The sequence below is a fragment of the Leuciscus leuciscus genome (genome assembly GCF_965113295.1).
Source record: "Leuciscus leuciscus genome assembly, chromosome: 19".
NCBI classification, from domain to species: Eukaryota; Metazoa; Chordata; class Actinopteri; order Cypriniformes; family Leuciscidae; genus Leuciscus; species Leuciscus leuciscus.
Window position 1 is genome coordinate 28236297 of NC_138743.1, and position 15255 is coordinate 28251551.

Here is a 15255-nt window from a genome sequence, read left to right on the forward strand (position 1 = left end):
GCTTCCTAACATTTTTTTGAGAACCACAATGCATTTTGTAAGGATTCTTTGATGAATAGAAAGTATATTCAAATAGAAAAGCATTTATTTGAAATAGAAATCTTTTGTAACATTATGTAAGTATATGTCGTTACTGTCACTTTTGATCAATTTAACGCATCCTGGCTGGATGAAAGTATTAATTTATTTTAAACAGTGGTTCCCAATCCTGATTTTGTACAAAGCCATATTGTTTGATATTCAAGATCACTTAAGAGGATTTCATATGCTGTTTGTGTATAATCTAAATGTTTGCATGTACATGTGATAATAATCCACATGTGCAACCCCAAAATTTACCCATTTGTCCCTCTTTTTTTCCTATCTGTCTGCTTTTATTTTTTGGCTCTTTTTTCCACTGTTGTTCTGTCGGGTCTTACCCTAGTGATATCTGGGCCCTGGGATGTGTCCTGTATGAAATGTGCACGCTTAAGCATGCAGTAAGTACCTCATGTTCTCAGTAGTTGCTTCTGTGTGTGATAGAGATTTCGTGCTTATTTTGTGATGTGAATGATAAAACAGAATCAGTCCTTTCATGTCTGTTCCTATCTCACTTACCTTCTTTCATTATTTACACCATGAATATTCTAAGGAGACTAATATTTTACAGTGGAGATGCAAGTGAACTGCAACAGCTTTAAAATTGAGATGATTCGCTGAAGAGACTCTTTCTAGCTTATAAGAAATTCCACTGTTGATTCTTTTTGAAGTCTTTTTTTCCTGTATTCTTTGATATAATTGTGGGTTTCCATGATTTATGACTTGAATGAATATGGTGTAATCATTTATTAAATAGGGCCAATCATATAATGTCTTTCACTCAGTTTGAGGCCGGAAACATGAAGAACCTGGTGCTGAAAATCATTCGTGGTTCGTACCCGCCTGTTTCCGTGCATTACTCCCAAGACTTGCGCTCTCTCCTGGCCCAGCTGTTCAAGCGCAACCCTCGGGAGAGACCCTCCGTCTCAGCCATTTTGGGCAAGCCTTTTCTTGCTCGCAGGATTCACAAGTTTCTCAGCCCTCAGGTGACATGCACTTAAACAGACTTGATTATCACTGTGATAAATTATATAAGTCAGTCTGTGCATTGTGACTCAGATATAACTCAGATGTTATGTAACGCTCAGATCTAATTCCAGAACACCTCAAGCATGAGTTGCAGAATTTGTTTGTTTATTATGTCCCTTTGTATGTTGCAGCTTATTGCTCAGGAATTCAGCCATTCACTTCACCTTAATCCCCCTAAAATGAGTGTGGCCCAGGGAGCACCAGGTAAACACATTCATTAATAACTAATTATTGTGTTCAAGTGCACAGAAAAGTTTGTCACTCAAAATTTCCATCAGATTCGGGTTGCACATTAATTTGTTGTTTCCGTTTGTCTAATATTGTTAAAGAAATAGTTCACCCAAAAATGAAAATTCGGTCATCATTTGCTCACCCTCAAGTTGTTTCAAACCTGTATGAATTTCTTTCTTCTGCTGAACACAAAAGAAGATATTTTAAAGAATATCAAGAATGACTTCCATAGTATTTTTTTCCCCACACTTTGGAAGTTAATGGGGCCATCATCAACAACACCATTACTCCAGTCTTCAGTGTCACATGATACTTCAGAAATATAATATGCTGATTATATCAGAATAATAAATATTTTTATTTTTTGTGTATGTGTGGTGAGTTGGTTCTAAATATTACCCTAAATTTTTAAGAGAAAAAAACAAACATTTATTTATTAGTCATATTTTTCAGGGACAGGTTTAATGGTTATTCAATGAGCAGTAATGACTTGTTGAGATGTGCATGGAGTATATTGATAAATTGTTCTCTTGATCTCCAAATACCGACGTTTTCTTCATCCTAACTCCTCAGCCAAACGCCCTGCCCCAGGCCCCATCTCCATTTCCCCAGCTCAGAAAATTACCAAGCCAGCAGCCAAATATGGAGTGCCTTTAACAGTCCGGAGACCATCTGAAGCTTTCAGGAAGGTCCCAGATGCAGCAAAGAAACCAGTCAAACTCAAGCAGGTGAGAACCATGGGAAATATTTTATTTGCTAATCCACTTGCCCATGTTTTGCCCATGCATTACCACCCATTATGTCTGAATATTAGAAGGGGCATTGAGGATCATTGTGTAGCATTCAGACATTTGTTGATGTTGTCCTGCTGTGTGCTATATATGAGAGCGAGAGACCTATTGATCCTCGTCCCCGGTGTCATGTGTTGTCCAGGCTCCCCCTCCTGCAGCAGTTCAGAGGAGAGTGAGTCGAGTGGAGGAGGAGAGGAGGAAGCATGAGGTACATCAGACAGCGCCCCCTATCTACATCCCCTTGTACAAACAACCAGTTTGATCCTCCTTATTAACCCACCTAGCCCTGAAAAAAATATACTCTGTCCTCTAGCAAAATCTCATTTTCCCTATAAGCCTTAGACAGTTTTACCCTCACCCTAAGTTCAAATCTTGCAAAGGAAGATACGTCAATTATCAGTATTGTGCCTTTGAGTACTTATCCACAGGTTGGTCCTTAGCCGCGGGAACATATTTACAGATGAACATACAAATGAATGAGGACAGAGTTATATGAGAATGTTCAGAACTCATGATTAAATCTCAAAAACCTTCATCTTAACTTATGATACTCCAATGAAGTTGGGCGCTCAGGAGTAATGTTGATGAATGCTTAGTTTAATCAAGACCTCTATATTCAGTCTGGGTGAACATGAGTTCTGAGACATGCTGCTCCTCAACCAGCGTATTCATGTCACTCACGCCGTGAGTTCGACAACATATTAAAACTAAATCTTTATAGTAAATTTATGAATAAAGGTGAAAAATAAAAAACAGGTTGAAAAATAAAACTTTATTTCTAGTCGTGTCGTCTTAAATTCCAATGCAGTGAAAGTAGTTCCCGCCGCCATGGGTTGGTCCAGCATCACTGTCGCTGTGTGTGCTTATAGTTGCTTTGGATAAAATTGTCAGCTAATTATTTAAATAAAATGAGAAAGATAAGAAATAGGTTTAGTTATCACCTACTGCTGTAGTATCACAATCTAATATTCTAAACAAACATGTTCTTATGTTTTTCTCTTAAGTGAAACCTTTTTTTATCTTTTCCACTCTTTTCCCTTTTTGTTGGTGTCCTCATGCATTTCTCCAACTGCCGTCATCCATATGGTGGGCATCTACATTTCATTTTCCTTTCCAGCCCTTTCTTTATTTACCCTTTCACCAATACAGTGTTCATACTGTAAATGTGTTTAGACCTACTGTGCCTTCTGATCCCCAAGGTGTGCTAAACAGTAAATAAATGTTCAACAACTGATTCATTTTGGAACAAATATTCTTTAAATATTCTTTGACTATGTATAAGTTAAGTTTCCTTTAAATATATGGTCATTTGACTGTTCTTGCCTCTCTTCTGTCGCATAGACAGAGTTTTTAAAACAAATACAGCTTTACAACAGCTACGTCCTCACTATTGCAAATAAAATAAGTCATAGGAAATAAATATCACATACTGTTTTTGGTGTTTGACTCAAGTCTAAAAGCATCTTGATCATGTTCTGTTTCAGGAAGTAGTGAGGAAGAAACGGATGGAGATGATGGAGAGGGAAAGGAAACAAAGAGAACAGGTGAGCTGTTAATGACATTATGGAATGATTTCATGTCACATGTTTTTTACTACTGTATGTAAAAGTGATGTGTTTTTTTACATTATTGCAAAGGATTTTTATCTCATAATTTCATCAAAGAATCCTGAATTATTTTTATCATGGTTTCCAGAAGAATATTAGGAAGCACAGATGGTTTTCAAATGTTTCTTGAGCACCAAATCAGCATATTAGAATGATTTCTGAAGGATCATGTGACACTGAATACTGGAGTAATGATGCTGAAAATTCAGCTTTGCCGTCACACAAATAAATTACATTTCAAAATAAATGAAAATTGAAAGCTGTTATTTAAAAAAAATTATTTTTTATTTTTACAATAATACTTTCATTACTGTTATTATAATTGTTTTATCAAATAAATAAATGCAGCCATGGTGAGCATAAGACTTATTTCAAAACATATTTATTTATTTACATACTTATTTCAGAACTTTTGAAAGATAGTGTGTGTGTGTGTGTATATATGTATATTTTAGTTATTTAAAATAACTCTAAACACTATTGTTACTGACAGTACTGTAGTATTATTGATTGAATGAGTTCACATCAAGTTCAGCAGATGGCTGCTCTGGTTTCGTTTGACGGATGGATGCTATTTGTAATATGTCTCTTGGGTAGAAAGACATTTAAAAGCCTCTTAATTGAGTCAGTTACCCTCAGTAATTGTGTTCCTCTCTGTAGATGTTGTTACTGAAGGCTGCACAGATGAAGAGATTTGAGAGAGAAAAGGTGAACTGATCAGTGCCCATCTGCAAATGGTTATTTACAATAAATTGATGTTGGTTTGATTTGTTTGTGTTAAAACTTTGACCTTTTTCATCTCAGCTGAACCGAATCAACCGGGCTCGGGAGCAGGGCTGGAGACATGTGCTCAGCTCTAGTGGAGGCAGCAGTCCTGAGCGAAAGGTACAATGGTCTTCCTTGTCTGCCATGGATCAGTCGATAAAAGCTGCTAATATAGTTGTCACTCTTACTGTTTTTCTTTCTATGCTTTCTTTCGCACAGTTTTTTGGAGGTGGTGGCATTGGAGCACCACATTCCCCTGGAATAGGCCCCTCCCCTGTGCCTGGTCCCACCCCTGCCACGCCTTATCACTTTGGCCCCACCCCTATTCCTTCTTGTGCTCCTTCTTTAGCTCCAAGCAGAGCACCATGTGACCACATCCACCCAGCAGCTGAAAAAACATCCAAACCTGCACCTAAAGATGGTGCTGTAGAAGGAGCCAAGTCTTCAGGGGACAATGGCAGGTGAATGAGATGAATTACACTGTTTTTGTATTATTATTTTTTTCTCTTTTAAGAATTATTAATTTAACATGCAACTATATTTCATATGTTATTATCATTAAAGGACTGCTACAGACTCAGGGACTCTGAATGGTCATGCCGGCATCCCTGTTAAGGGTGTTATCAGGAAAGAACCACGTAAAACAAGTTTCCATAACGAGCAGATTTCAAAGAACGACTATGCCAATAGGTCAGCTGTTTCTCATTAGTAATGTCTGTCAGATATTCAGACTGCCTTCACATCTGTCAAATAGAGTTTTTTTAAAATCTTTTATCTACTTTTATCTTGTCTGTAGGTTTCGAGGTCAGCTGGCGGCAGAGAAGCATAAGCAGGTGGAAGAGTTTCTACAGAGGAAAAGAGAAGCCATGCTGAATAAAGTCCGTGCGGAAGGACAGCTGGTACGAGTCTTTTACCTCGATCTCTTCTGGTTAAAGGAATGATCTGGGTTATGTACTTTATCAACACTGTTTGTGGCAGAATGTCAATTCACACTGAAAATCATTTTGACTGGTCCCTCAGTTTATAGTCGGCATGAAATTAATATTCACCCTATCTATTTTCTAAAGGCATTTTATTGAACTTATTGTGAACAGTTCATCAATGCGGAATTTTTTTTTATTTGACCAAATTTCTTAATCAAAATGCCTTTTACCTGATCTTCCAGTAAAACCACAGACTTCTCTCTGGTGACATGTGACACTTCTCCAATCATTTAGTCTGCTTAAACCCACCCCTTTTTGCAATCGAATGCAAGTTCGCATTCAGATCTGCCTCTATCCGATCAACAAATGAAATGATGTCACTACGCAAAAATTATAAATGGCTTATAACTGCAATGTAAATACATAATGCCAGGCTATAAACATCGAAATACACACGGTTTCAAAAGTATAGCAATGAGACTTAAACATTTATACATGTTAACAAAGAATAGTCTGTTGAAGTTGCTTAGCAGCCTTGTGTAAAGTTATATTTAATATTTGAACTTGACCGGGTACCGCTGGTAAACCCAGTGACATTTGATTAATACATGCACAGAGACCAGAAAAGGTCACAGGTATTATGTTGCTCACACGTAACCAGATGTTCATCCACCTACGTATTCCAACCTCAAAAAGAATGAGGTTAATAATTTTTGTTTTTTTGTTGATGTAATGAACCTGAAACATTTCTTTAACTCCCAGTTTAGTGGCTTAGTCTAGGGAACGTAAATGTTGAAAATCCTGATTACTTCAGAATGTTTGGGTGTTCAAGTCAGTGATGGGATTGATATTCCATAAAATTATGTGGCTTTTGTAATATCGGTTTAACCAATGGGTGAATAGGGGGCTCGACAAAACCTGGCTGCCATCTTTGCAAGCTGGACAAACTCCTCCCGATGCAGGAGACCACAAGTGAACAAAGAGGAGGAGGTAGGAGCCCTGTCTGGGATCAATCAATGCTCCTCACTCATCACATCACTTGAACCCCTCATTGCTCGGTTCCTTATTTTAAGTTATGGTGTCCACCTGAAGTTGCTGCAGCTGCTCACCAGCATTTGTTGTCCAGTCCCTGCACAGTGTGTTTGTGTATGTGAGCGTGACCCACCCTGAAATCCTCCAGTTCATCATTTCATTTTGTCCACATTCCTTCAGAAATACCCATTTGGTTTGTATCTATTGTTTGATGATGTTATTCTGCTTCAGCACCCCTTGTTTTGGATCCTTCATTATTTTTACTACTTTTAAAGAGGTATGTGTGTAACTTAAGGATTCTAGCTGAAGACCATCTAACCGCTGCTTTTTATGGTCCTCATCAATGGATTCAATGAATTTGATTTCTGCCGTAACTGCTCACCTCTAGTATTTCTTGAGTTTGCTGTTCCCACATTACAGCTTGAATGTTTAATGTTGTTTTTCTTTTCCAGTATATTTCACCAATTCGTGTACAGTATGTGACTTGTCCATATTCTTGTGTGTACATATTTGTTGGAAGGAGACAATGGGAAAAGAACAAAGAGATAGATGATTCGCAATCTGTGTGTTCCTCAGGAGTACTTGACGAGATTACGACAGATAAGACTACAGAACTTTAATGAGCGTCAGCAGATCAAAGCTCGCCTCAGAGGAGAAAAGGTATATACACCCACATATACACACACATTTTTGTATGTTTGACATTTCTTTAAACTGTAGATTTATTGCTGGCATGTCAGCTGTATCATTATACAGTATGGTTGTATAATCTTTCTAATACCCATATATCCATATTCATAATACCCTAATACCCATATATCCCGATCCATATTCCCATCAGATTCAGTGTTTTTATACATTATTATATTTTGTTGGATTTTTTGTTATTTTTGTTGCATTTGTGTAATTTTTGGTCCTTTTCTCTCAGTGTGACAGTGACTCAGACAGTCAGGATTCATGTGATGAGGCAGTGCTCAGGAGGAAGAAGATTGAGGCTTTGAAGGTTATACATTTCAATAAAAAAAGAATTTTTAGAATAAAAAAACTGAATGACGTACTCTACCGTTCAAAAGTTTGGGGTTGGTATGATTTATTTATTTTTTAATTTGAAAGAAGTCTCTTTTGCTCACCAAGGCTGAATTTATTTGATTAAAATACACAAAATATGTTATTTTAAATTTTAATACTTTTTCACAATAACACTGTTTTACTGCAAGGCCCAGTCAAAGGCTCGTGCTGCTGTACTTAAAGAACAGTTGGAAAAGAAGAGAAGAGAAGCATACGAGAGAGAGAAGAAAGCGTGGGAGGATCATGTATGTCATTTTCTTTCCCAATCTTTTTCTTTCTCATCTCTGCTCATCCGTCTCTTATGTGTTGAATTCTGCCTTATCTTTTGTGATAAAGCAGCTTGTTGCACGGGGAGTGAAGGCTGCTGTTGGAGCCACTCCCGCTCAGACACCTGACTCCACCCCTCAGGAAGCTGCTTCCAAAGCCACACCCTCCTCCAGACCCATCACTCCAGCCATCTCCATGACTGCTGCTCTGAAGGACGTGGGCGCGGTTAGTCATCATCACACTTCTTCTTTTATTTGCTAGAACAGCTATCTCATGGTTACTTGTTTTTTGTTGTTGTTGGTAGATTTCATCAGGGCAGAGTTCTCCTATGAAAGAGGACTCCCTTAAAGCAGAAACATCAGGTGTACAGGTGGGAAATGTGTAATTGTATGTGAGAAGTACTGTTAATTTGAATTTTGAGAAGTTAAAAAAAAAAAATTATATATAGATTGTTTTTATTATTATTATTATTATTATTTTTAGAGTGACAAGAAGGAGATTCTACGCAGACTCAATCAGAAGGTCCAGACCACTGAGGATGATGCTGAGAAAGATCCCACACCTTGCAGCAGTGCACCATGTTCCACTCCTCAACCAATCCAGCCTTCAGTCACAGAGGAAAGGCCACCCACAGCTGGTGATAGGAGAAAATGGGAAGCTGTAGCTCCACCCTTACTGTCTGTAGCTGAGCAAACTCTGGAGGAGACCTGTGCATCTCTGGCAGGTATAAACACAACAATTTTATCACTATGTTTTTATTATTATGGCTGTGAAACACATCTATAATTAAGTCTGTTTATAGGGTAGGGGATTTTTTTTTTTAAAGACCTAATCAAATTAATACTGTGTGTCCATACAGAACAATCCTATATAATCAGGCAGAGGCCCACATTTACATTTTACCTAATTAAACAGGCTACGGACTTTGCTTATCAGCAAAATGGGGTAACTGTATAAAATGCTCATTTAAAGTCTAAAATGCACAACATATGAATTAGAGCTCGAATAAAATTGGAATTTTACTTTGAAATGTGCAGCACATTTATTTAATTAAACCATAGCTTTTTGAAGTTTAATTTTCCCATCCTAAAATTTAAGACCTCTTACAATGATAATTAAGACTTTCGACCTTTTACGATTTTGAAAACATTTTATAAGCTTATATTTGTTCAAATTTAATTTAGGACTTTAAGACTTGGAGCCGGGGACCCTGGTTCAACACCAACATCTTTTATTGTTTCTTTTTTGTGTGATTACTAAAGACCAGTCAGAACAGGCATTGTTTTAATAGTTGTTGTTTTTCTTCTTGTGTTGTGAGTAAGTAATAAAGGATGAAATCCATCTCCTTTAGAGCAGGGGTTGGCAACCTATGGCACGTGGAGAGATAAGCAGAAGCACGCAAATGGTTTGTCGGGACTGCGCTAGCTCAGATTAGAATCTCACAGTTTAATAGTATTTACAGCTCCTAACTTGATAAACCAGGCTGTGTTACCTCAAAATATACAGTACTGTGACACTTTCTTATTGTCTTGGAGACGTTGCCACTGTTCTTCTGTATTTAGTCAGTCTCAGTTTCTTCATGTAGTCCCAGATGGACTTGATGATGGTGAGATCAGATCTCCGTGTGGAGCATTATCAGTCTCCTTGTGCATACAAAAATCTCGCCAGATTATTACAATTAATGGCAAAAGGAATGTTTGGAAATGTAAATTGATATTTCCTTCTTACACTACAGCAAAATATATAAATAACTGGCTTAAAACCTTCTCTTTTTTTGTGTGAAAATACTAACGTGCCTAAGACTTTTGCACAGTACTGTACGTCCTTATGCAAGTTAAAAGTTTAAATTAAATACATAGAACTTTAGCTATTGTCTTGTGCCAGTGATTATACACCTCCGTAAGCCAATTGCCAACCCCTATTTTAGATATTCATTTCATATGAGCACAACACACATTCTTCTTAGATTTTTCTCCTCTCTGTTGTCCTATCTCAGTTTCTCAGGTAGCATCTCCAGAGACGAATTCTCCCACTAGTGGAGACAGGAAGAAATGGCAGACGGATGGTGCACCTCTTCTGTCTGTGGCTCAGCAGACACTGGAAGAAACCTGCCTTACAACAGCAAGTCAACTAGCAGGTAATCTTTCTCCTCAAGATTCTGTAGTTTTTACAGCTGAACTATTTGACAAATAATGATCAAATTGTCATTTAGTATTTGCTGGAAAAAAATAGAACAATGGTGAAAAACAAAAGGTGAAAGTCAATTTCTTAGCCTACTTAGAAAATGTGCTCTGCAGCACAAGTTGCTGAGACTCACATATGCCGAGCTGACAAGTGACTGAGTTTATTATATCACTTTGCATTTGCATGACTCTAATAGAAGCAAATGTACCAACAAGAATCAAAATATTGCAGCACTTGGATGCATCTGAATGCACACGCCATCAGCTCTCATTACATCAGCATCACATATTTATAGTGCCATCCAATGTATTCCATTATGAAGACAAAAATGTAGGTGAGCTTCAATGGGAAATTGGTGGCTACAGCAGGCTATGTCAATTTGAAAAGTGTTTTTGCTAGTCTACTAGATGCAGAATAAGACTAGTCAATTATTTGTACACATCCCTAGTATTTCCAGAGTGAATAGATTATGTACTGGAGAGCGTTTTGTTTTGTAACCATGGAGGGTGTGTTGTAATACAGTACATGCACTGGGACTCCAGCCACTCTATAGCAACCGGCTTAATAACAAACAGAGCTTTAGGTTATTTTTTAGATCTCTATTCTTCTTTGGAAAGCCAAACATCATGTGTTTTTGTTGTATACTGTAAAATAGGTGTCTTATTTATATGCAGTAAAATCAATTTTTTACTTGTTTCAGAGAAAACAGTCGGTGAAGTCATTTGCATGGATGCTTGGCAGGGGGAGGGGCTAAGGAAGGCTTGGGCGCAGAGTCCAGACTCCGAGGTTCTGAAGGTGTTGGAAGAGGCAGAGCTCCAGTCCTTTACTCAGAAACTAGATTCTGCCAGCACCGGTGACCACACACTGACTGGTGAGTCTTTAATCAGTGTGTTTTTTGCTCTCATGACGTGCTCAGTCTTACTGACAATGGCTTCCTGTTAATCCTGTAATTCTGTGTCTTTTTATCAGAAAGCCTTAATCCCTTTGAAGAGGCGTCAGATGCCACTAATGAAGCCATACAAGTGCCTCTCCCTCAACACTGCCAGCTTGTCAGTGGCCACACCAAACAAGAAGTGACATGTCAGGAGACAGTGCCAATCATCGCAGAGGTTAAAAGTCAGGAACTAATCCCCCCAACACCAGAGGAGATAGAAAAGTCTCAATCTGGAGAAAGTGAGGCAGAGGGTGAGAATACTACACTGAATGTGATTGCATTAGAAATAGCTACGTAGGCCATTTTCTGAGATTTAAATTTGTATTTTGCATTTAATGTTTTTTACAAAATCACATTTCTCTGTCCTTCCAGTGGTGGATGATATTGAGTCAGTAGTTCTGGATGAAGTCACACAGAAAACCTCACAACAGCCTCCAACAGAAGTAATGCAGGCATGGACAAATGACACTCCAGTTTCTCTGTAAGCACTTTTTTTCTAAAATGAAATCTTAAAGTAACAGCACACAGGTTTGGAACACACAACACTACCATTCAAAAGTTTGGGGTTGGTAAGATTTTCTAAAAATGTTTTCTAAAAAAGTTTCTTATGCTCACCAAGGCTCCATTTATTTGACAAAAAAGTTTGTAAAAATAATTTTATATATTGTATATAAAAATAACATTATTGTATTGAATATAGCACAACTATGCCTCCAACGGCCCGAGTATGATTCCCAGCTCAAGGTCCTTTGCCGATCCCACTCCCCTCTCTGCCCTGTGCTTTCCTGTGTGATCTGTATACTATCCAAAAAAAAGGCCTTATTGCTGTGATGGTAAAACTGAATTTTCAGCAGCCATTACTCCAGTCTTCAGTGTCCCATGATTTGGTGCTCAAGAAACATTTCAAACTCCAAACATTTGAACAGTAGTGAACATCATAACAGAATTTCCATAATTTGGATAAACTATCCCTTTAATCATTGTTTTTTTTATCTTAGGCCAGCAGAGGGCGGAGTAATACAAGCAGAATGCTCAGAGATACCACATAGAGAGGAGAAACATCCTGAACCTGCAGGTAGTCTCAATGCAATACTAATACACCTTATCTCCCTCTCACACAAGCATGTCTCATTATGAACCAAAGAGCTCCCGGGTTCCACTTTACACTTTTAACATTTACCTTTAAACAATGTTAAACCACAGAAGTTTTAAGAAGGCCTGTTTAAATGCAGCTCCACTGTCCAAAAACAAGAACCAAATAAAGTTTTTGTTGACCTCTTTCTTTCTTTTTCCAATAGATGAGTCTCTGTTTGTGAAGCTAAGTAGTAGTCCAGCTCACAGACGTACAGTAGCATTGGCCATCCTATCTGCCCAATCCTCATTGGAGGACTCTTCTTCCGTCACCTCGCGTTCCCGCTCCGTCTCTCCTCTGCGTTCCCGCCACCATGACGACGTTCTCCTCATTGGCCTCTCCACTGGCCTCTTCGATGCAAACAACCCAAAGGTGAGCATCGCAATTGGAACCCCACTGTACTTGTGTGTGGGACTCAGTGTGTGGCATTTTGTCATACAATCCTATCTGTTTTCTTTCTCTCACATGTTAGTTCAGGCTGCAAAACAGTAAAGCTAAACTCTGTCCAAATCTTCAAGTACTGAAGGCTGGAATACACTGCACAACGTTTAAAATCTGAATAGATTTTAAAACACTAGGATTCATACACTTGTCCACTTTGCAATTGGTTACAGAGAAAAACAGGGCATCACACACTGAACAATCAATCAGACTTTCCAAACACAACAAACTCATACAGAAACTTGCTTCTTTGCTCAGAGACACATAACAAATGTAAACAATGTGTTCTAAAATCAGCTCAAAATATCATATATGTTTGATATCCTCCGACTAGATGTAATCATAATCTTAAGCCAAAAAAGACAAAATCTGTGCCCATCATACACTATGTGATTTTCTTTGAAAACTTTGACTTCCAAAAATTTGCAGAAAGGCTTTGAGTTTTGGCAGCTAGCATCAGCAAGTTCAGACTTTGAATTGGGGCAAAAATCCAGGCAAATGTAGGTAAGACTCTGTGAGTAACGGATGTACTGACCACTGATTTCTGGAGATAATATACATTTTCAAGTGAGTGTAGTTAGAAGGGTGCAGATACAGTGACTTTTCTGTGTGCAAGCCTCAGTGCCTTGAACTTGATGAGGGCAGCAACTGGCTGCCAGTGAAGTAAAACAAAGAGAGGCTTAATGTCCACTCTCTTGGGTTCATTGAAGACCAAATGTGCCGCTGCATGCTGGATCATTTGGAGAGGTTTGAATGCACATGCATTTAAGTCAGCTTAAAAGCAGTACAGTCTGGAAATGACGTTCCTGGACAAAGAGTATGCTCAGATATTATGTGTCTAATTTTCCTGATCTTGCAAATCTGCAAAGAAGTGGGCTTTGACGACCAAATGAACTTCAAGGACAATATTGCAAAGGTATTCCCAGGTTCCTGACAAGGATTTTAATTTGAGGTCAAAGTGGTGTTCATTAATCCAGGCTGAGATGTCTATTGGCCAGGCTGAGATTCATAACGATATTGTGTCAAGAAGAGGTGGTGGCCGAGCACCGAACCCTGAGGTACCCCAGCAGTTAGCTGACATGACACCACTCTCCTCCAAGATCTCCTTGTGAGGTAGGACTCAAACCAGTCCAGTTCCTATGCAACCCATTATACAGGGTGGGCCATTTATATGGATACACCGTGGTGGCATGGGAGTGGTTGGTGATATTGAGGTCCTGTTTGTGGCACATTAGTATATGTCATGGTAACCACCCATCTTGAGGAGTTTGCCCCCTCACATGTACTGGTGTGCCACAAACGGGACTTTGGTGTCACCAGCCATTCCCATGTTGTTGCGGTGTATCCATATAAATGGCCCACCCTGTAGAGTAGACAGAAATATTTGGTAGTGTAGAATCCTCAGACAAGTCCAGCCAAAGAAAGACGGACGATCTTGAAGATGCTCCTAGCAGCTGCAGGGCTTCAGTGACAGATACCAGGCCTGTAAATGCCAGCTCTTAAAATCTAACTTGAGTGGTCTGTTCTAAAATCACATATGATCTTGTAGAAAAAGGGAGGGAATGGGGTCAAGGGGGCAGATGGTAGGATGGTTCAAGAATGTTTACAGACCTTGGCCTGGAGAGTGGAGCATTGTGGTTGGGTTGTTGTTGTTTACAAATTTGTGGTGTTAAAGGGATAGTTCACCCAAAAATGAAAATTCTTTCATTAATTACTCACCCTCATGTCATTCTAAACCCGTAAGACTTTCGTTCATCTTCGGAACACAAATTAAGATCTTTTTGATGAAATCTGAGAGCTTTCTGTCCCTCAATAGACAGCTACGCATCTACCACTTTGATGCTTCAAAAAGAGATCGTAAAACTGACTATTGAGTGGTTTAGTAAAAAAAAATCTGAAGAGACACAATTGCTTTATATGATGAAAAGATTGAATTTAGGCATTTATTCAAATATAAACATTCATCTACTCACACATCAGTTGTGGTAAACATTTGAGCTTCCGCAAGGTTAGTTCTCACACGTCAAGCAAGTTCGGTTGAGCTTCTGTTTATGTTCGCTCAACAATGTTTATATGTGAATAAACCCCTAAATTAAATCTGTTCATCATTTAAAGCGATCGCGTCTCTTTAGAAAATTTGGACTAATTAATGACAGAATAATTTTTGGGGGGGTGAATGATCGCTTTAAGAACTGACTGAATACCAGGTGATAAACCAGAAAGGCCTGTATGAATTTTCAAAGAAAAATTCTGCATAATTCTACTTGATGAAGGATATTAGTATTATTATATTTACCATTATATTATTAATTAATATTTTTATTTGAATTAGCTTTTATTTTCGTATTTTCAATTTTCATTTTCATTTTAGTTTAGGTTTAAGTAATGTAATGTGCTTTTAGCATTTATAGTTTATTATTTTTTTTCATCCCATTTTAGTGTTTTTGGTACTTCAACTTATGTCAGTAAGTTTTTCATCTAATATTTATATTTTATTTTACATCAGTTTTGTTTCAGTCACAGAAAACTATTTGGGAACACTACAATAAGGTTCCATTGGTTTCCATTACATAAGTTAACATAAAGTAACAATGGAAAATTATTTTAAAGTATTTATTAATTTTAGTTCATGTTAAGGTCAACATTTAATAATACATTATTAACATCAAAAGTTGTATTTGTTAATATTATTTAATGAGCCTGAGCTAACAATGAGCAGTTGTATTTTTATTATCTAACAATGAAAAATATTAAAACATTCTGTAACAAATGT

The 15255-nt window shown here is 37.9% G+C and overlaps 1 protein-coding gene across 4 annotated transcripts in view; it reads left to right on the top strand.

Annotated features, from left to right (window-relative positions):
• The window catches only part of nek1 (NIMA-related kinase 1), a 28212-nt gene that overhangs the window by 4342 nt on the left and 8615 nt on the right, over window positions 1-15255 (top strand). Inside the window, exons 8-31 of one of the 4 annotated variants that reach the window (XM_082147536.1) lie at window positions 425-479; window positions 864-1064; window positions 1239-1311; window positions 1912-2066; window positions 2272-2337; window positions 3614-3673; window positions 4397-4444; window positions 4541-4621; window positions 4721-4962; window positions 5066-5191; window positions 5298-5400; window positions 6328-6414; window positions 7033-7116; window positions 7385-7459; window positions 7674-7769; window positions 7861-8016; window positions 8096-8161; window positions 8275-8515; window positions 9788-9928; window positions 10676-10846; window positions 10945-11160; window positions 11282-11390; window positions 11908-11984; window positions 12208-12413. In XM_082147536.1, the coding sequence (XP_082003662.1) occupies window positions 425-479; window positions 864-1064; window positions 1239-1311; window positions 1912-2066; window positions 2272-2337; window positions 3614-3673; window positions 4397-4444; window positions 4541-4621; window positions 4721-4962; window positions 5066-5191; window positions 5298-5400; window positions 6328-6414; window positions 7033-7116; window positions 7385-7459; window positions 7674-7769; window positions 7861-8016; window positions 8096-8161; window positions 8275-8515; window positions 9788-9928; window positions 10676-10846; window positions 10945-11160; window positions 11282-11390; window positions 11908-11984; window positions 12208-12413 (2935 nt within the window). The remainder of the gene's footprint in view (window positions 1-424; window positions 480-863; window positions 1065-1238; window positions 1312-1911; window positions 2067-2271; window positions 2338-3613; window positions 3674-4396; window positions 4445-4540; window positions 4622-4720; window positions 4963-5065; window positions 5192-5297; window positions 5401-6327; window positions 6415-7032; window positions 7117-7384; window positions 7460-7673; window positions 7770-7860; window positions 8017-8095; window positions 8162-8274; window positions 8516-9787; window positions 9929-10675; window positions 10847-10944; window positions 11161-11281; window positions 11391-11907; window positions 11985-12207; window positions 12414-15255) is intronic. The other 3 variants (XM_082147537.1, XM_082147539.1, XM_082147538.1) reach the window with 3 other exon arrangements.